The sequence below is a fragment of the Erpetoichthys calabaricus genome, chromosome 12 (assembly GCF_900747795.2).
Source record: "Erpetoichthys calabaricus chromosome 12, fErpCal1.3, whole genome shotgun sequence".
NCBI classification, from domain to species: domain Eukaryota; kingdom Metazoa; phylum Chordata; class Cladistia; order Polypteriformes; family Polypteridae; genus Erpetoichthys; species Erpetoichthys calabaricus.
Window position 1 is genome coordinate 12518262 of NC_041405.2, and position 21515 is coordinate 12539776.

Sequence of the window (21515 nt, forward strand, 5' to 3'; positions counted from 1 at the left end):
GTGGCAAGGAAATGATTTCTAATATGCCCTGGATGTGAGTACCTATTGTCTGCTCAAATGCAAACTTCTAACAACTGACAAGGAGATGGAACTGCTGTTTTGGTAGAAGACCACTCTGTAGAGAATCTAAAGATTCAAACCCATGACATCAGGATTCCAATAAGACACTGGTGTGCTTCTGCCACTCTCTCTCAGTGTACGGCTCTTCTAAAAGGTGATCATCTCCATCCTACTGGTCTAACTTACAGACCCACACGGGTTCACATTGAGTACCAGTCCACCTGACTGCGTTTCTTGAATTTAGACTGTGAGTAGAAATCAATCCAATTTACCAGAGGAAACCCACCCACTTAAGCACTGCAAGAACATACAATATTCATTTAGAAGACCCTCATTTGCGAAATGAACCCAGGGTCCTATTAGTGGTTTACTTTGACTATGGACTGTAGAAATAGGATGGCCACGCACACCCAGGCTACTTTCGGCCTTTGTACTCTGTGTTGTTATATTTTACATAATCTATGGAGTGAGTGAGACTGGTAACACAAGATAATGGCAGGGTGATGTGTGTTGGTCAAGCCTAAAAATAAAACTTTGCTCATATGATAATACATATGAACAGCACAGATTACACCATCTTACATTTTCTAATAAATGGAAAACCTTACATTTTTGAAAGTTTTTAGTAAATGGTTACTAATTTCACAATCCCAAACAACACTCAGTACTATATGCTTCCTGTTGTATGGAGTGTGAATGCACAAGAAAAAAAAATGCTTAGGACGTTAAAACAAAGTAATGGTAGATTATAGGGTACTAGCCACACAACTTGTCGAAATCAGGTAATCAGATGAATTTACAAATATTTGATATCTCTCGTCCTACATGTAACGTCAATGCCTTTCCTTGGTATCGTGCTGTGTCCGAACCTTTCTTGACCGGTGCTCCTTCTATTGTGTGGATTTCCATAAACCCACTTCTCATACTCTGTCATTTTGAGGCACCTTACTCACCAACTGTCCGCTTTAATACTTCTAGTCTTTGAGAGTGATCTTCAGCGTGCCTCCTACGCATTTACCCCTTCTTTGTCTTTTCTTTTAATCATGTCGATAAAGCCAAACTGACCAGTCATACCAAAGTCAAACTGACCAATCAGATTGCTCTGAGGGAGCTTAGCATTTTATTATATAGTAGATAACTAAACTGCTCTTGTCGAGAACATGGTGGACAGAAAGAGAACTATTGGGGACAGCATTTTTCAGTGAGTTAAAGTAATGAATAACTTTCAAGTATTTTTTGTCAGTAGACATTTTTTCAAGTCTATAATATGATAAGGCGAGTCTGCTTTAAGTCTGCCACCAATGAGTTGTGATTCCTAGTACTTTTAACTCAAATTCGAATGATTTCTAATTATCTTTATAACATTACCAAATAGCAAATACAAGTTTCTGGTCCCGTCTCCTACAGGAGGGAGTATCCCACCCCTCTATCGTGTCACTAAATTGCAGGGTGTACACACACTCACACACATTTGGGGACAGTTTAGCATCACCAATCCACCTAACCTGCATGTCTTTGAACTGTGGGAGGAAGCCGGAGCACCCAGAGATGGGGAGGTCATGCAAAAACTCCATGGTTGTGTGAACCCTGATCGACTTATCTGAAATGGAAAGTTTTATTTTTTTTAATTAAGGAAGTTAATAATGAATTATCTGAATTCTGCCTTGTCACAGGTTTAACCATGCAATGATTATTTGATTATAAAAATCAGAATCATCATCTTTTTTTTACTGTGTTTGCCCATCAAGTGTCATTGTTGTAAAATTTGTTGCTGCTTAAAACTTACAAGCAAAGAATTTTGAGTTTGTGTTGATTAATCATTTTTATTGGAGCATACTACGAGGAATGTTCAAAAAGTTTCCACACTTTTATATTTTTGCTGGAAACAGTGAAGGCGAAAACATTTTTTGCTGTTGACATTAAAAAGGTGGTATGATGTTGGGAAGATTGCATCACAAAGGATGGTGACAATGTAGAAAAGTGATGTTATTTGTTTCTGAAATTCTTAATAAATAGAGTGAAAAAAAAGTGCGGAAACATTTTGAATGTCCCTCGTATTATACTGTCTGTGCTGTGTATCTCTTGAATGTAATAAACTTACCATATTTTTTCTTTGAATGTAATAAAAATATTTAAAAAAACACAAGTAAACACAATCCATGACACACATTTTTACAAAATATTCATTTTATTTCTATGACTCACAAATAAAATTTAAAGAATGTTACTCAGCAGTTACAACACAATTACGCTGCACAAAAGTGATTAAAGGGATCCTATGATACTAAGAATATTTCCCCTTTTTAACTAGAATTATTTTTCCAAATCTGCCTTAATGATGCCACTTAGACTCTAATACTGTAGAATAATTTGAATGCGATTCGTTCTGAAACTGAAGAATCTCATTAATAAGATTTTCCTTTGCAGTCAATAAAACAAATCTTTAAATGATTACATAGTAATCAAAAGCTTAGAAGTACTTTGTCATGGAGCTTTGCTTTTAAAACAAAGCTAATATTTTACTTCAGAATATTCTGAAATTCCTTCATTTTGTAAAGAGTATTGAAGTGGTAGAGCAGGTAAACTGATAAAGCTACATACGACAAATTCATGGAGGAGAATCGCTCAGTGACAAATGCACACAGCTGGTAAACTGTTCTTGGTAATAATTTCTCAACTTACTTTTGGGACAACCCAAATACTTTCCTACAAATCATGTTCTGAGTAAAAGCTGTTTTCTGAGTTTTCTACTAATTTCCTTTGCAAATGGGCCTCAATGAATTAGAATGTAGAAAATGAAATGGAATAGCAAATAATTTACTCAGTCATTCAAAATGAGGTGCTTATTTCAGGCTGAGAAATGCTAAAAAGGTGTAATTTTGGAAAAAAAATTATCGCTTTTTCCAGAATTTACTGCAGTAGAGTGATTACTGTTGATTAATGACCGAATGTTGTGAGCTCTGCTCATTTCTGGCAGCCGCCAACTTAATTTAATGCAAATGTTTTTTTCCAACTGACGTTTACTTCAGTCCGTGTATGTGTATATTGCATTTGCTCATACAGAGCTCACTGTACATGAACACATATGTTGAAATATAATACAAGATGTAACATGAGTAATACACACCAAACAGCAGTAAGCTAGCATGTAGAATGTGTGCAGTATCTGATAGATATGGTGGTATCAGACATACTTACTTACCTACCCACTAAAAACTCTTGAGTACACAAATGGATAAGCTTCCTGTCAGTGAAAATATGTTAAAGCACAGATGACCAAGAGCCATCTCATCGTCATCCTCATTCCTGCCAGCATATCCTTAGCGCTCCTGAGTCCTGCCTCCATGACAGCTCTGCTGTTCATAGCATCTCCTAACTCCCTTCAGCTACTTAGTTGTTTCTCAGTCCTGTCACCAGTGCTTTGCTTTCTCCATCCAACTTTTTTCAATCCCGAATGTTTCTCCTCATTCAGGCTGCCCTTTCCACTCACCCCCTGCCTGCAGAAATGCCAGACCACCAGATAATTGTAGTGCTGTTATTTGAAACATCATCATTTCTGTAGAATCCAGGTTCCTGACATGTCCATTTTTAACTGCCTATGTTTCTGATCCCTAAAACATTGTTGGACTGACTACCATTTTATACACACACTCCCGATACCTTTTTCCAATTTTTCCAACCTGATTGCGTTCTATGGTTTACTTTAAAATCTAACTCTCCATCCTCTGTTACTCTTGAGCCAAAACATTTGAACTTTTTCATGCCTTTAAGACTTTCTCCTTGAAGACTACCAACTCCATCTCATTCATGTCGTCCAAATCTTTTTCCTTAAAATTGTAAGGCCTCAATAGCTCCAGTTTCTTTTCCACAATATTCTTAGAGGTACCCCTTGTCACAATGCCATCTGCAAACAACGTGTACCATGGGCCCTGATCTACTATTCCCCTAAGAATAAAATCCATAAGTAGAGTAATGGGCTTAATGATTTTTCTTAATGTAATCCATCCTTAACAGCACCCTCACCTTGGATTTCCCAGCCTCCTAGAAAGCTGTGGATCTGATGGGCTGCTTCTAGAGACCTCACCATCAATCAGGTATCTAAATTCACATCATCCATAACTGCTGTTCCTTGCAGTGAACATTGCAAGCACCTGACTCCTGACCATCAACAAGTGCTTATGTCTGCTGGCCTCTAAATCAACAAGCTCTTCAAAATCAATGTGCAGATCATCACAAGGCACACATATTAAAGCTCATACCATTTTAACTTTCAAGTCAGCCATTTCATCTTTTCTATAAGTGTCTGCACAGTTAACTTCCTGCATGTATCTCCAAAACAATTACCCAGGATGGAAACAGCAAGAGACAAGCTGTGTGCCACTTTCACCGAATGCTTTTATCACTGCACTTTCGTCAGGATGTTAGTTTCATTTGTGTCACCCATGGCCTTTTGTGTCCATCAATAACATGTTCCATAGTACAGCCCCTCTACTGCCAGCCTGTACTGAATAGTGATCAGCACAAGCTGTCAGCTTAGCTCACCCATTTGACAGCACAGCTGATAACACAGGCCAGGTTGTACACCCATACAAGCTGGAACTTCAGATATCTTTTATGCCAGCATAATCCAAGTCTTTTCCTCTCGCTCTCATTAACACATCTCTCTGGTCTTCTCTTCTCTTCTTGGCCTGGTGGCCTGTCCTTCCAAGATACCCAACCAGATTCTCTGACGTATCTCATGGTATCTTGTACTACTATGAATCTGTAAACTTTATGCAGTCCTAGGTCTGCCTGCAGTAATGGGAGGGTCTCAGAAGGAATCTGGCCACCTTCACACTATTTCTGTCACATCACAATCTGAAGATCTTTTAATCAGCACTGAGTCTGAGGAACGTGAGCCTGTAGAGCTGTTAGAGTCCAATCTATCACTCATATATGGAACTTCCTTGTTTGTTTCAATGTGACTGCAACCTAAAGACAAAAAATTGTGAGTTGGACTGCAATCAAAGATAACATTTTAGCTTTCAGTGTTCTTTACATACTTGTACTTTAACATTATAATTAAAATAGTAATAGTTTATGAAAATTTTTTTTTAATTTTTAGTGGCAGAGAAGTATGTAAGAGTTGTACAGGATATGTATGAGGGAAGTGTGACCGTGGTGAGGTCTGCAGTAGGAGTGACGGATGCATTCAAGGTGGAGGTGGGATTACATCAGGGATAGACTCTGAGCCCTTTCTTATTTGCAATGGTGATGGACAGGTTGACAGACGAGATTAGACAGGTGTCCCTGTGGACTGTGATGTTTGCTGATGACATTGTGATCTGCAGCGATAGTTGGGAGCAGGTTGAGGAGACCCTAGAGAGATGAACATATGCTCTACAGAGGAGAGGAATGAAGGTCAGTAGGAACACCAAGACAGAATACATGTGTGTGAATGAGAGGGAGGTCAGTGGAATGGTGAGGATGTAAGGAGTAGAGCTGGTGAAAGTGGATGAGTTTAAATACTTGGGATCAACAGTACAGAGTAATGGGGATTGTGGAAGAGAGGTGAAGAAGAGAGTGCAGGCAGGGTGGAATGGGTGGAGATGAGTGTCAGGAGTGATTTGTGACAGACGGGTATCAGCAAGAGTGAAAGGGAAGGTCCACAAGATGGTAGTGAGAGCAGCTATGTTATATGGGCTGGAGATGGTGGCACTGACCAGAAAGCTGGAGACAGAGCAGGAGGTGGCAGAGTTAAAGATGCTAAGATTTGCATTGGGTGTGACGAGGATGGATAGGATTAGAAATGAGGACATTAGAGGGTCAGCTCAAGTTGGACGGTTGGGAGACAAAGTCAGAGAGGCGAGATTGTGTTGCTTTGGACATGTGCAGAAGAGAGATGCTGGGTATATTGGGAGAAGGATGCTAAGGATAGAGCTGCCAGGGAAAAGGAAAAGATGGAGGCCTAAGAGAAGGTTTATGGATGTGGTGAGAGAGGGCATGCAGGTGATGGGTGTAAAGGAAGAAGATGCAGAAGACAGAAAATATGAAAGAAGATGATCCGCTGTGGCAACCCTTAACAGGAGCAGCTGAAAGAAGAAGGTAGTGAAATTTTTTACATGTGGACTTACCTAACATGTTTTTCCAAACAATGACTGCTGCAATTAAAATTACAACAGAAAGCAAGCCTATTACTACACCAACAATTATTAAGGCAAGACCTAAAATAGAAGAGAAAACCTGCATTAATACATTGGTCTACAGAGGACAACAGACATTCTAGTGTGTTATGAGTTAATTAAACATGCTTTCTTCAACATAATAATTTTCTGATGGTGTCAATATTTCAAAAGGTGTAAAGAAACTTCAAGATGAAAATTCCCTGTACAGCTCTTCAGGATTCTTATTAGCATGGACAATAATTCACCTGTAAAATCTACTTGGTGGTCCCATTTATTTTGCAAACACACTTATCCCCGAAAATATTTAAATGGATGGAAAAGATTCAAAATATAAAGCTTTCGGAGGAGTGGAGATGATATTTTATGCTAAGATGAAATGAAGGCAGTCTCTTACATGACAAGGCTGATAAATTTATGGTCTGCAAATTGGTATTCAGGGTGTCTCTTACCTCCTTGAAAGCATTTCATACATTCATGTGGAGTCTAAATATTCAACCTGCCTCCTCCACTCTCATCTATTGTTCACTTCCTCCCCTGATATCCCTTTCTTCCTTAGATTCCCCTTCACACAACCCATTTACTTGCTCTCTGGGCTTTCTCTTATTCTCCATCCATCTCCACGTCCATGATTCTTCTCCCCACATTGTTTATTTCTCTTCTTATCTCATGCCTGTACCACTTTAACTTTGTTTCTTGTATTTTCTTTGAAATATCCCCAACTTCACATTTACCCCCGATTCTCAGATTACTCCACATGTCTATCTCAACATACTCATTTCCATAGCATCCAGTTTTATACACTTCACTCTTTACATCTGCACTAATTCTTCAGTCACATAAAACGTCTGATACCTTTATCCAGTTTTTTCAACTTGATTGCATTCTTTGGTTTATTTCAAAATCTAGCTCTCCATCATCTATTTTTTGTTGATCCAAGATATTTGAAATTTTGCATGCTTGTAAGACTCTCTCCCTGGAAGTTAACTTCTCCATCTTGTTGTTGAACCTTAAATCTTACATATTATGTATTTTTTCGAAAATATCTTAAGGCTTTTATCTTCCATAGCTCTGCTCCATTGTTCCATTGCTTAGAGGTACCACATTGCACAATGTCATCTGAAAGTAGCCTGATCTTCTATTGACCTAGGAATGACACCCATAAGTAGAATAAAACAATATGGGCTTATTGATGATTCTTGATGTAATCCATCCCTAACAGCAAATCCATGTGCTATTCCTACATTATTTCTCACTTGTGTGTGGGCACCCTCATACATATCCTTAGCTATCCTTACATACTTCTCTGGTACTCCCTTCTTTTTCATACATCTTCACAATTCTTAATTAAGAACTCTATCATATACCTTCTCTGAATCTATAAATACCATGTGCAGCAAACAATAATAGCCAAAACAGACTAGTCAACACCCTGTGGTGTGTGTGGTGTACAACCAAACCCTTGCCTTAAAGTTGGACTCTTTAGTTAAGGGCTAGGCCCATCTAAAAAAATAAAAAACTGAGGTTGGGGTCAGGAAGGGGATTTGCCAAAACAAAAAACCACCAGTCGCCTTGTCACTAACTAAAAGAGAAAAGTAATAAAACAGCATTGCCTTTGCAAAGACTAACTACCTCTTAGCATGCACCATTGTGCAGAGTCAGATGTGTGTCTTTGCTGAGCTTCTGTTTGACCATTTTTTTTTAAAAATGGACTAAACACAACATAAGTAAACAGTTTAAAAATAAATGTTGAATGTATTCAATGGATGTACTGTTTTTCAAGGCTTACCCTGCTGTCTAGGCATATCCTTTAGTATGATGTCAGACTTGTTGATTGGATCTACAAAAAAAAAGACAAAAGAAATTAATTAAATTAAGTACATTTTCTTGTTGCTTTAAAAACAACATGATAGCCTGAACCCCTTCACCTCTTATATACACACAGCCTTTTTGCATTTTTCAATAATAAAATCCCCTTCCATCAGTGTGTAGTTGGTAGGTCTTTCCTATAAGCAGATCATCTACTGCAGTCTTCTGAAAAGCCACCCAAACAACCGTATTCAGAGTGTGCGCCTACTATATAAGAAAGTTTGCCACGACTGTGGATCAAATCGTTACAAATGAAGATTTGTTGACAAAAGATCTTATTTTTTTTTAGCAATCCCTGCAAGTTTTTACTTGGTTCGCTATAAATACTGTAGACAAAAACTTTAGTACCAAAATAAATTCTTTTCGGAAAATTAATTTTGACACCTAATTATGTTTTTTCTTTTTGTTTGTTTTCACTCCAATGTGTCAGGATTTACTACGGCCCCTAAGACTCTGAATTAATTTAAGTGGACTTGATGAAGCAAAAGATGGTTAACACTCTTCTCCATAAGAAGTTCTTTATTTTTATATAAACTAAGGGGCTCTGCCCTCTGCTCACTTCATTTGCCAACCCCTGGAGGCGGGCACTGGGCGCCCAATATCTCATGGCTGAGCTGCTGAAAGGGAGTTGGGGTGCTCCACTGTTAGAGAAAGTGATTGTATTTAAAGAACTGGTATATAGAAGAGTATGTGTGCCACGGGAGGAAGATGGTTTGGTCCTTAGTTACTACAGATTAAAAAACAGTTACTTGAGTATTTCACTGGAACTGTCTATTTTAAATACCAATGAATAATAAAATGTAGTAAAAAGTAAAACAAGAATTTAAAAAATTACAATGTAATAAAACATAATTAAACGTAAATAAAAATATTAAATTACATTAACGCCTTGTCAAAAACAATAATATGAATTAATTTATCCTCTAACTTACATTCTATAAGCGTTGCATTTTTGCATTTCTGTTCGCATATTGTTCAGGATATTTTTCTCTTTTTCATTTAATGGATGATTCTCTTTGTTTTTGATTTTTACTGTATACAACTCTTTTTTGTTCATTTTCTTCTTTTGACATTCATTATCAGCTCCTGCCACTCTTTTTCTTATATGTTCTAAAATTTGATGTTCTTGAAAAGATAATTTATTTTTCTACTTTGCTATTATAACTGACTGTGGTGAAGAGTGAGTTAGCACTGAGAGTGTCAAGGGGTGGGATGTAGAGAGGATGTGCGCAGTAGGAGTAATGAATGGGCGAGCAGTGTGGAGGGCAGTGGTCAAGATTGAAAAACGCGGGCACAACGCAAAACTTTTCTAATATAATAGAGAGATAAAAAATGCATACAGGCCTCTTCATGGTATACACTTTACATATAAAGAGCTGAAAGATATTTTAAAGAGTAAAAATCTGTTCCTCTGCTTTCTTGTTTTTAAAGCTATTAGCCATTCACTGATCTTTTATACTGTATGTACACACTGAGCCCAGTTCATTATCACTGAGTCTGGAGTCTATCCCAGCAGCACTGAGTGCAAAGGCAGGAGCCCACCATGAAGGACTCACATCCAATGCTGTGGTTTAATGTGTATACCCGTATCTACTCATCCTATGCCACATAATCAAAAGCTTATGTTAGAATTGGATTAGCATGATGAAAGCCTAAATGAGCATTAGCAGAATGTGTAAACAGCACCCAGACTGGGCCTGGGATTTCCAGGTAATCTCCTGTAACTATAAGCAGCTGCACTAACTCCTGTGCTGCCATACTGTATTGATATTTCTATTGTCATCACCATCATGTGCAGTAAATAAACAAATGGAACAAAGGTCTTTACAGAAATGCCCAAAAGGAAAACTCTAATTACTACTTACCAGATTCTTCAACATTCTTGCCAAATTTTTCATCTTGGTCTAGAAGAAAGAAAAACAATATAAATGGGTGCTTTTCTTGAGAAACAAGTTATAAAAAAAGGATTACAGTTCCACACAGGACTTGAAGTGATTCTTGAATGTTAAATGATGTGTCCTTAAGACCCAGAACTTAGGAAATTTTGAGTTGGAAGGATAGGCATGGGCAAGGGTTCAAATGAAGGGAGGTCAGAGATGAGCTAAGAGAGATGTGTTGGAGATGTTTGTAGCTGTTTGGTTTGGTTCAAGTGTGCTGGGTCAGCATATCACATAATTTAGACAGAGGACAAGCCAATGAAGGTAGGGCCTGATGGGTAGATGCTTTATTTTTTTGCCTTTGTTTCATTGTCCCTTCTTTGAACATCCCTCCCTTGTATAAACTTTGTATGAATAAACCTTTGTTTTATACATTTTGGTCTCATTCTAGGTTTGGATTGCTGCAAAAGCTCTCCTGTTGTCTACAATGACATTTTGATAAAAGGAAAAGCCAAGCAAAATGACACCTTTTATTGGCTAGATAGATAGATAGATAGATAGATAGATAGATAGATAGATAGATAGATAGATAGATAGATAGATAGATAGATAGATAGATAGATAGATAGATAGATAGATAGATAGATAGATAGATAGATAGATAGATAGATACTTTATTAATCCATCCATTTTCCAACCCGCTGAATCCAAACACAGGGTCACGGGGGTCTACTGGAGCCAATCCCAGCCAACACAGGGCAGGAAACAATCCTGGGCAGGGTGCCAACCCACCGCAGGACACACACACACACACCCACACACCAACCACACACTAGGGCCAATTTAGAATCGCCAATCCACCTAACCAGCATGTCTTTGGACTGTGGGAGGAAACCGGAGCGCCCGGAGGAAACCCACACAGACACGGGGAGAACATGCAAACTCCACGCAGGGAGGACCCGGGAATCGAACCCAGGTCCCCAGATCTCCCAACTGCGAGGCAGCAGCGCTACCCACTGTGCCACCGTGCCGCCCCTACTTTATTAATCCCAAGAGGAAATTCACAGTTAATTAATGTAACACCCATAGGAAACACATGTGACGTACAGCAGACTCCTGACAAAAGCTGGATAACGCTTTTGCAGAGTAAGGCCCTTCTCAATGCTCTCCGTCTCTCGTATAAGCTGACAAGTTTTAAATGAGTGTTTTCTGTCTGAAACTGAATGGAAACATCACGCCATGTGGTTGTTGATGTGTTTTGAGGTTCTGTTGTCACTTTTGGTCAGCAGAAATGGATTTTAAAAGTGTTTGGTTTAACGGAGATCCAGTCTCATTAGTATATTGTTTGGCTTGCTACAGGAGACAGAGAGCGCCTGACGTTACATGTGCTGACTGTGCTCTTTACTGCTTGTCTTGTAGGTATGTTGCAACATTAATTATTGTCCTTCATTGTTATTGTTTATATGCAATTGTTAAATTTGTATTTATTGTATTTGTGTATATATGTTTAATTAAAAAAAAAAAAACTGGATGACGCTTTTTCAGGAGACAGAGAGCGCCTGACGTTACATGTGCTGACTGTGCCCTTTACTGCTTGTCTTGTAAAATAAAAGGCAGAATTCGGATATTGCTGTATCTGTCTTCTTCCAAAGCACCAGCAGCCATTCTAAAGCCGCTACATAAAACTGGATTCTTCAGGCAAAATTGTAATCAAGAAAGGGCCTGAGTTGCCTCGGAAGCTTGCATATTGTAATCTTTTTAGTTAGCCAATAAAAGGTGTCATTTTGCTTGGCTTTTCTCTACATTCATAATGGCTAACACGGTACAACACCCTAGTACTACAGATTAAAGGAAAAGAAAGACAGTTGGAACATTCCCTTGGATATGAGTTTAGCCAAAATATAATAAATTGTTGTAACAGCTTGTGTCGCATGTGTGCACATAAGGGGAAGCTTAACGGCTCGAATGATGGTAACTACCAGCTGAACCAGGAGTTGGCGCTGTTTTATAGTGCCTTTTCTCTTTCTCCCTTTGCAGGTTGGAAGAGTGATGGCCTTGTCAATTCTGACATAACTTCCAATGTCTGCTCTCCTGAACCAATCCTTCCTGCTGACAGCCCTTATAAATCAGGAACCGGATATTGCAAATAAGTTCTGTGTTGGACTCCCGTCTGATAAGACATCTCACCTATCTTTAATAAAACACTATATACGCTCTATAAGACCGGATAGACCACCATCTTGAGCCAGTCTATTTCCGAACTCCCACCTGTAAAGACCTTCTCGCATTTTCTTCACTTTTTTGATTTCATTCATTTATATGGAGTTCACCATGATGCCCCAGATTTAACTCAAACTTCTTTGTGTTTTCTTTCACTTGTAATGCAAAGTTTAGTTTTAAACTCTCCAAGAAGAAGTTTACGATGCATATGGACACAATTTGTTTTTTGCCTCATCATTCGGAGCAAAAAGTCCATCTACCTCTTTTACTTTCCTTCTGGTAAGTGCTTATTTTTACAGATTTGAATGATATTAGCAGGTTAAACAAATGACACAAACCCAAGGTTGTGAGAAAGCAATAAAGAATCTAACTGGCCAGTAATGAACTAGAAAAAGAAGAGAACACACGGGGTTGATCATCCTGTGCTAGTCACCCAAAAGAACTTGAATTGAATGAAGAATATGAAGTTAAAGCTTTGTCACATTTGAAATGGAATTTGCTTTTTTGAGGTTTATCATTCACAATACTACAACTGTGTTTCTTTAAAGAGCCAGTTTACCTCTCACTTGAAGATTTATTTTCATCTCTCGATAGGCTTCACCGATGATAACTGTGCACTCATAGGTTCCTGCATCTGACTTTTGAAGGTTTTTGATGTTTAGAGAAACATTTCTGTTGTCCATATTCTGGTAATTGAATTGAAATCTGTCGGTCACTGTTTGATTACTCTGATGTTCAAGCGGAGGTTGAGACTCAAGGAAGATGTCATCTTTGGTCCATATGATTTTTCGCTCTGCACTTTTTCTTTGACTTTCCCAAGAACATGTAATTGAAACACTGCTGCCGACTTCCGTTTGAAGGAATACTGGCTGACATGTCATCTCAAATGCCACTGATAGGTGCAAATAAATAAATAAATAAAGAGTAATGAACAAAATAAGCAAACATGCCACATAGGAAAGACGTAATATTGAAAATGGCAGTAGGGATGCCCTAAGGATACTTACATAGAGGAGAGAAAGTTGCCAAAATGACTTGTAGTGTCAAAGAGTGCATCCTGGAAAACATACGGAAGCAAACTGAGGTTAGTAGTGAGTTCCCAATCAGGTAATCGTCTCTCCCCTATATTTCTGGACAACATTTCAGTTAATGCGTGATTCATTTCCATTGTTAGCTGTTGCTATTGTAACTTTACCATGGGGACAACTTACAAATTACACCTATACATCATAGAGCCTTAGCATCCATAATTATGTTGTGCTTCCAAAAATAGCTTCCAGTTATGTCAGACAATAATGCTGGCACTTGTACTACTCAGGTGTTGTAGACTTAAAGATGGCTCTGTTTTCCAAAACTTTAAAGACGTTAACATTCCCTTTGGGGGCAGATAAACTGCCCAGGCTCTGCTAACAGAGCTAATACTCTCAAGCAGTCATCAGTTCTCCACAGCAACTTCTCTTCAAGGCTGATCTGAGCATGGCCTACCGAGGCACATCAGACAGAACAGTCTTTGGTCCAACTGCAAACCCAACATGTGCAATGTTGGCTTTCACACAATCTTTGAATCTCTTTGATGTCCATCTTTGTATCTCTTGCTCAAAGAGCAGCTTTGGTGGTTTCTACAATCATCAATAGGGCAGAAGTGTTCTGTCCATCTAAGCAGAGTTTTCGAAACTATGGCTTCAATGTTTTTAGTCTCTTCCATATCGATGACTTCCAGGTTTGTAATTTGATCATGGCGGTAATGTCTACAATTGATCTCAGGCCATGAATATGGAATTATTCCTACAGTCTGAGCTGCCTTTAGTAGACAGTCCATGTTTAACAACTATGCTACTTGCACAGGCCAGCAGTTTAGAGAAAATGGAATCAGAAGATATATGGAGGTATCAAATTTCAAGTAAAATTACAAAATTTTAGTAAACCGCAATGAAAGTCAAACAACATAGCAAACAATTCTGACTCCAAAAATGTATACATAACCAGGGCAAAAACAAAAGATGTAAATTGTAGTGTAAGGGAAGAAGAAAAAAGTCATAACTAAAACGTTCAGAACTTTAGAAGTAACAGTAAGTCTTTTATTTTGAATCCAAGCTTGGCCAACCATTAAGTGTGTGGTGCTGACATTTAAATCATCACTGTAATGAAGTCAAGCATCACATACCTCAGGTCAACCGGCCTAGCAATGGCATAGCAACTATCAACAAAAACTAACTCAAAACAGAAGCACCCAACTGCTAAACAAGATGGCAATGCTAAAGAAGATAATGGGTACATAATAAAGTCAAAAGCGCCTAGAAACAAAAATGAATACAATTACTCGATTCCTTGTTCCTGGGAAACCCCAAAAGCAATGCTCATATGATTTTTAGAGGCCAAGAAACAGTTGACAAAAGTTTAAATCACTAGTTCGATCACGACAACAATCATACAGGACATCTTTGTACATTCTGAGCATTTAAGCTTGTGTGAGATCAACAGTTGGCCATGGCTCCTGCTGGCCTTGTAAATCTTAGCATGGATTTCCCACTTCAAGGAGCCAACAGTAGGCGTGATGGCGCAAGGTGTTTGAAATCATCCACTATTTTCAGCCGTGTTTCTTCAATGGTGATGGAGTGGGAAGAAGTGCAGATCCAGGAACAGGTTGATTTTGGACTTTTACGTTTCTCAAGCTGGGGGAGAGAACAAAGAGATGACAGATTCCTGCATAGCTGCCAACCATGAGTTTTACAGCAACAGTCCATCATAGACTTCTTCAAGGATGAGATCCAAGGATGAGTTGCTCCTCTAAATTTGACATGTCATTCAGACAGCCTAGATCAAAGAGTAGCCCATAATGACTACAGTTCAGGTATATACCATGTTCAGAACAGCACGTGAAAAAGAGGTAAAGAGCATTGGAGTCAATGTGCTCCTTTGTTTTATACTATTTGAAATATTTATTTTTCTGAGGTTTATCCATTTGATTGGACAAGTCCACTAATGTTGTCATAAAAGTTATGAGAAAGGGTAAGAATTATGCATTTTGAAAAGATAATCCAGAGCACTTCTCTGTTGGTGCTTTGGTAAGGTCTATAATATGAAGATATCAGATAGGACTGAGTCCTGCTTGATTCAATTTTCCTGGAACTCTGAAGATCAGGTGAGTGGTCCGACAGACCAGGTAGAAATAAGTTAGTTCCTTAAGGAGGTTCTCCTGACAAGGCAGTTGAGAATAAGAAGAGCCAGTAATGGAAATGGATGGGAAGAAAATGTCCCTTTAGTTACCACAGCATGGGTGTATTTTGTTTTTAATGAACAGGAGTCTACTGTATTATCCATGACATCCCTAGGCATGTCTTCTTCTTCTTGTTCTTCTTGTTCTTCTTTTTCTTCTCCTCCTCCTCCTCTTCTTCTTCTTCTTCTCCTCCTCTTCTTCTTCTTCTTCTACTTCTCCTCCTCCTCCTCTTCTTCTTCTCCTCCTCCTCTTCTTCTTCTACTTCTCCTCCTCCTCCTCTTCTTCTTCTTCTCCTCCTTCTTCTTCTACTTCTCCTCCTCCTCTTCTTCTTCTTCTACTTCTCCTCCTCTTCTTCTTCTACTTCTCCTCCTCTTCTTCTTCTTCTCCTCCTCTTCTTCTTCTTCTCCTCCTCCTCCTCCTCCTCCTCTTCTTCTTCTTCTTCTCCTCCTCCTCTTCTTCTTCTTCTACTTCTCCTCCTCCTCTTCTTCCTCTTCTCATCCTCTTCTTCTTCTTCTTCTCCTCCAATGTTTGGGAAAATATTGTGGAAAGCTTTGAAGTTCAGCTGGAACTGCTGACTTGAAGATCTCAACAAGATTTCCTACATTATTTTCCAGTGCCTCTCTGAGTAATAACTTTTTACATAACCTTTTATCTATTTTGGCATGTGTTTAAAATTATAAACAGTGAGGAATTTTCTTAATTGCACCCTGGTCTACAGCAGAGGGTACCTTGAGTAGACTACAAGTAAGGCTGTCTCAAAGAGTTATGTACTTGGATTGTGAAGGCCTAGTTATCACTGAAGACATCTTAAAGTTCCTGATGTCGGCATAGTACTGTACTTCTTCTGATTTTATCTCCACTGTCTGTGCCTGAATCTGGAGGTTCTTAAAGCAGATGTGTTTAAAAATAGACTTATTGATATAAGGTAAAGAGCATTCCTCTTGACCATGTGAAGAATATCTTCTGCTTCTTCTCCAAAAATTTTGAAAATCTGTTTTATTTTCAGCACACTAGTCTTGGTCACCTATGTTTTGCTCTGAAGATGACTTTGCTTCTTCCAATTACTGTCTTGTGCTACCAGTCAGATTCTGGTCGTCACTTTCTCATGATGTCCAACATTGTTCAACTTCTCTGTGTCAAGAGACTGCCTTATGACTGCTCAGTGTGCAGTGTGAGGATGAATGTGATTGGTTGCTGATAAGTGACAAACACTCTTTTCCAAAACATAATCCTAGTAATCTTGAAAACATAATGTTTCCCACATGCAGCTGATGATAAAGTCATGCGGCCACGTGTTGAAGCATCTGATGGTTTCTCTCACATTGTGCTTGGTCACACTACTTTATCAAAATTTCAATAGGATGTTACAAGATCATATCAAGTGGAAGTAAATTATAAAGCCTTGTGCTGATAAAAATGCAAAGTGGCCGAGTACAGTACATTAATGAACAAAGAATTAAAGTAAAGGGTTAAGAAAGCAAAGCAGAGCACATGCAAAGCTATAGCATCAAGCAATGTGTTATAAGGCAGGCAGTGTGGTGCAGTGGTTACCTTTTTGGACTTCAAATCCTAAGATTGTGTGTGTGAACCCTCATTCTGTGTGATCATGAGCAACTCACTTCACTTGCCAGGACTCCAATTGTAAAAAAAAAAAGAATATTTGACCACTTGAATCTCAAATGTTGTAAATTACCTTGAATAAAGGTGTCAGCCAAACAGGTACATTTAAACCAGTACAAGTGCACAAAAGGGGGCAAATGAACTTTAAACTCATTGGTAAATGAATTAAAAGAGTAATTTCAATATTAAGAAAATTTCAACACACTGTACCTTCATAAAAGTCTTAATATAGCTTTTAACAATGGAAGAAAAAAATTATATTCTTGGATGCTCTAATAAATTAAGAGTTCCTTAAGTGAATCACGATCGGAAACTGTTAGGGAATCCAGGTAAACGATGAACTTAGATTTTTGCATGTACAGTAGGTGCGTGTGTCTAAACCAGGGGTAGGCAACGTCGGTCCTGGAGTGCCACAGTATGTGCAGGTTTTTGTTCCAACCCAGTTCCTTAACGAGAACTCAATTATTGCTGATGAAGCACATATTGCTTAAGTGACATTTTAATGCTTCATTTTAGTGGTCTCGCTTGTTAAGGTTCTCCAACCTTAATTGCTTATTTCAATCTTAAACTGCTGCATTCAGTGTTTTAATTGCTCCTTATTAGCAATAAGATGTAAAACAGGGGTAGGCAATGTCGGTCCTGGTGAGCCGCAGTGGCTACAGGTTTTCATTCCAACCCAATTGCTTAATTAGAAACCAATCATTGCCAATCTCAGACCTTATTTAATTTTATGGCTTGTTAGTCTTTGCAATGTAAGGCTTTTATATCGTAGATTTTTTTCCTTTCCAAGGATATCATCCAAATGATTTGAAGCCTAAAACAGATCATTTTCAGTCTGTCACATTTTTCTATTAAGTGTTTTATTAAATCAAATCGTGCATGATGAACACACACAGATGTAATTGGAAAAAAGCTAGCTGGAGAACTGCTGGCTACTTTGTCTTTTACATCTTATTGCTAATAAGGAGCAATTAAAACACTGAATGCAGCAGTTTAAGATTGAAATAAGCAATTAAGGTTGGAGAACCTTAACAAGCGAGACCACTAAAATGAAGCATTAAAATGTCACTTAAGCAATATGTGCTTCATCAGCAATAATTGAGTTCTCGTTAAGGAACTGGGTTGGAACAAAAACCTGCACATACTGTGGCACTCCAGGACCGACGTTGCCTACCCCTGGTCTAAACTACTTTCTTTAATATGTAAACGATGTGCAGATACGCTTCATGTCCAGTAGGTGGCAGCAAAACCCTCCCGGAAAAAATACCAGCAAATCTGGTCGCGATATAAATTTTCCTTCAGCTACTTTCAGCTACTCGCTGCGTATACGGTTGACTGTGTGACGAATTGACTTACTTGCGCAAAATATGTAACGCTGCTACACCTCAACAAGGAGACCAGGGCTAAAATCCCACATGCTTTCTACGTGGAGCTTGCATGTGCGCCCCGTATACATGTGAGTTTGCTATGCTTTACTCTCTCAGTCCAAACATATACAGGTTAGGCGGATTGGCAATGCTAAAATATCCCTGATATGTGTATATGTGTGTGTGTGTGTTCACTCTGCGAAGGACCGGCATCCTGTCCAAGAATCGTTCTGTCCTTGCGGTGATGCTTGCCTGGACAGACTCGCGTGACACCGCTCTGAACCCTGGGCATGGTCGGTAGCACCTCCAGGAAAGAAAACAGGTTACTGCGTCCAGACCATGTGGGGATCTACCATCGGGGTGTCGTTGGTGCGCGCGTAGGGGCTCGTGATGGCAAGGGACCTTTTTACCACCTTGCCATGTACTGCGAAATTATCAATGGGGACACAGAACTGCCCACACCCCATACCTAAATCCCGCTCCATGAAACAATCGGGCGTCCGCGCGCTGTACCCCACAAACCACGCATACCTCAACCCCTGCTACGCTTCGAGTCCCCGTGCGCATCAAACGGACTTCAGTGCGCTTCATTGTTTAAAGTTTAATCAGCTCTCTTCATTAAGTCACTCTGAATGGAGCGTCAACCTGTCCCCAAATACACATGCACCTCCTCAATTAACACGACTTAAAGGGTTAAAAGTATGAAGGAAATCATTATAATGAATTTAGCTGGTAAATCATTTAACAAGAAAACTTAAGTCACATTACTCGGCAATCCTCCGAATACCGGTCCCAAATTATTTAACAACTGTTTTCCTATCGAGTGGACAATACTACACTGAAAGCCGCGAAAAAACATTTATTGCAAGACAAGATGTATTTCCAATATTTTGTATTAATTCCAGCACAACAGCTGCAACGTCTCTTAGTGGTAACGGTTCAACACGGAGCAACTAAATGTTGTAGTTATCGCTGAGCAAATGCATATAATTGCCGAAAAGATTGCGTTTGTGGCAGTTGCGCCACTGAAAGCAACCTATATTTTTAAATAAGTAAGCTGGTTATAACTAACCTTATTGCTCCCGCTCCTAAATATTGTCCACTCGATAGGAAAACAGTTGTTAAATAATTTGGGACCGGTATTCGGAGGATTGCCCATTACTTTAATCCATTTTCTAAATCAGAAACCCGACCTTATTTTTGAAAAGCAACAGCTCTACCGCCTCGCCACAATAAAGCAAGCAACGTAATTGTTCACCCAGACAACCGTATGCAGGAAAGTATTATGTTGGACTCTTCCTATCGTCTCAAGATATGCGAGTAACCCTTGAACATTAAATAAAGTGCAGGATTCGTACCCGGATCTAAGAATCGTCAGCGGTTCATCCTGTTTCATAAGCAAAGAGACGTTAGTTCTAAGGGCCAAATGTGCCATAAATCATTTTTGAGTGTTCTCTTGGTAGCCTCTCATATTAATTTCCTGCTAGCTGTTAGCTAGCTTACTCAATCGCTGCATACAATCACACACAACGAACCACACTTCTACTGAAGTAAACCAGCTCGTGTAAGGGATGTGACAGTCAGAAGATGTTTTGAGTGGACGATTGCCGCGCATTCTACTGCTGCTAGACTTAATACACAGTGCATACAATTTGAATTTCCCGACTATTTCATCAGCATCTAATCACGTTTTTGTTTATGGACCTTAATAAGTCCACTAACCTCAAAAGCATTCAAATATTACAACGATTCCCTAAATTATCAGTGCCACAATTCTACAAGTAGATAACGAGAGGCTCCGATATTTTGATAATTAAACTGCAGCAAATGGAGTAAAAGAAAAAAAAAACACATTGAAAGCGTGCACGTATACATAACAAATGCTGCACTCGCATTTTAAAACGGTTAGTTACTTATTTATACGAAACAACTAGAAAAAAGGTCCTTACATGTCCAATGTTTTCCTCGTTCACTGCGGTGTTGCTTGTAACTTCTGTGATTGTGAACACAGACAAGGAAACGGGCGGGTTTGATTTTAAAGTAGGCGGGGCAGTAACGTGACAAACAACCCATTTTTTTTACTGTGAAACATGGATATTTAGAACATGAAACGATTCCCGATTTGTGGACAAAACAGAACTCTTTAATGTTTAGTCGACTCCCTAACAGGATACTAAGACATTAAAAAAAAAAAAAAACTGAATGTAGCCTCTGTGATTGTATGCAGTGAGGATTCTTCTACAATGAGAACCTCAGTGGAATTGCACAAATATTTGTTATTATCTAATCATCTTTATCTAACGATCACGCTACAGATCTAAATGAATGAAACGTCCTTCATACTGTTGGTTCTTTATGGAACCAGAAATGATCCCCTTAATATGGTATGGTTATTAAGAATCACTTTTTGGTTACAACCGGCACCTTTATTTTTAAGAGTGTACCCTGCACGGGGAACCAGTCAACTGTAAACCCCAACCCCACTTTTACATTTTTTGGGGATGCGGGAAGAAACTCCAGTACACGAAAAATTACTTAACTTAGAAATAGCCAGTACACTGTTAAAAACCTTGGTTCTTTAATGGCATTGTATGGTTCTTTACTGGGTGTTATGGTGCCTCGTAGATTTACTAAATTTCATTCTGGGAAGGTTTTTTTTTTTGCATATGAAGTTGGAACTTTGTGTTTTGAAAAACTTCCTTCCTCTTCTTCTTCTTTCGGCTGCTTCCGTTAGGGGTTGCCACAGCGGACTATCTTGTTCCATATCTTTCTGTCCTCTGCCTCTTGCTCTGTTACACCCATCACCTTCATGCCCTCTCTCACCACATCCGTAAACCTTCTCTTAGGCCTTCCTCTTCCCTGGCAGCTCTACCCTTAGCATCCTTCTCCCAATATACTCAGCATCTCTCCTCTGCACATGTCCAAAGTGTACAATATATATATAAATATATATATATAGTATGGTATTTTACCTAGCAGGACCCCAACAGATTTAGAAAAAGTGAACTCAGTCTTGGTGGCACGGTGGCGCAGTGTTAGCGCTGCTGCCTCACAGTTAGGAGACCTGGGTTCACTTCTCGGGTCCTCCCTGTGTGGAGTTTGCATGTTCTCATGTACAAAGACA

General features: G+C 39.0%; 1 protein-coding gene across 2 annotated transcripts; it reads right to left on the bottom strand.

The window, feature by feature from the left end:
* Positions 1 to 2564: 2564 nt before the first annotated feature.
* Positions 2565 to 20395, bottom strand: LOC114661881 (junctional adhesion molecule-like). 2 transcript variants are annotated; one of them, XM_028815102.2, is made up of 7 exons: positions 20341 to 20383; positions 13195 to 13244; positions 12747 to 13079; positions 9956 to 9994; positions 8011 to 8061; positions 6174 to 6263; positions 2565 to 5031 (listed from the first exon to the last, which is right to left on the bottom strand). In XM_028815102.2, coding segments are annotated over exons 1-7 (705 nt in total). In that variant the 5' UTR covers positions 20343 to 20383; the 3' UTR covers positions 2565 to 4891. The 2 variants fall into 2 exon arrangements, with proteins under 2 accessions (XP_028670935.1, XP_051790575.1); XM_051934615.1 differs by having other exon boundaries at positions 4889 to 6263; positions 20341 to 20395.
* Positions 20396 to 21515: the final 1120 nt, after the last annotated feature.

Coding starts and splice junctions, on each gene's coding strand:
- LOC114661881 (XM_051934615.1), bottom strand. Junction 8,062..9,955: donor CAAGAATGTTGAAGAATCTG/GTAAGTAGTAAT, acceptor TTTTTTTTGTAG/ATCCAATCAACAAGTCTGAC. Junction 6,264..8,010: donor GGATATGCCTAGACAGCAGG/GTAAGCCTTGAA, acceptor CTTCTATTTTAG/GTCTTGCCTTAATAATTGTT.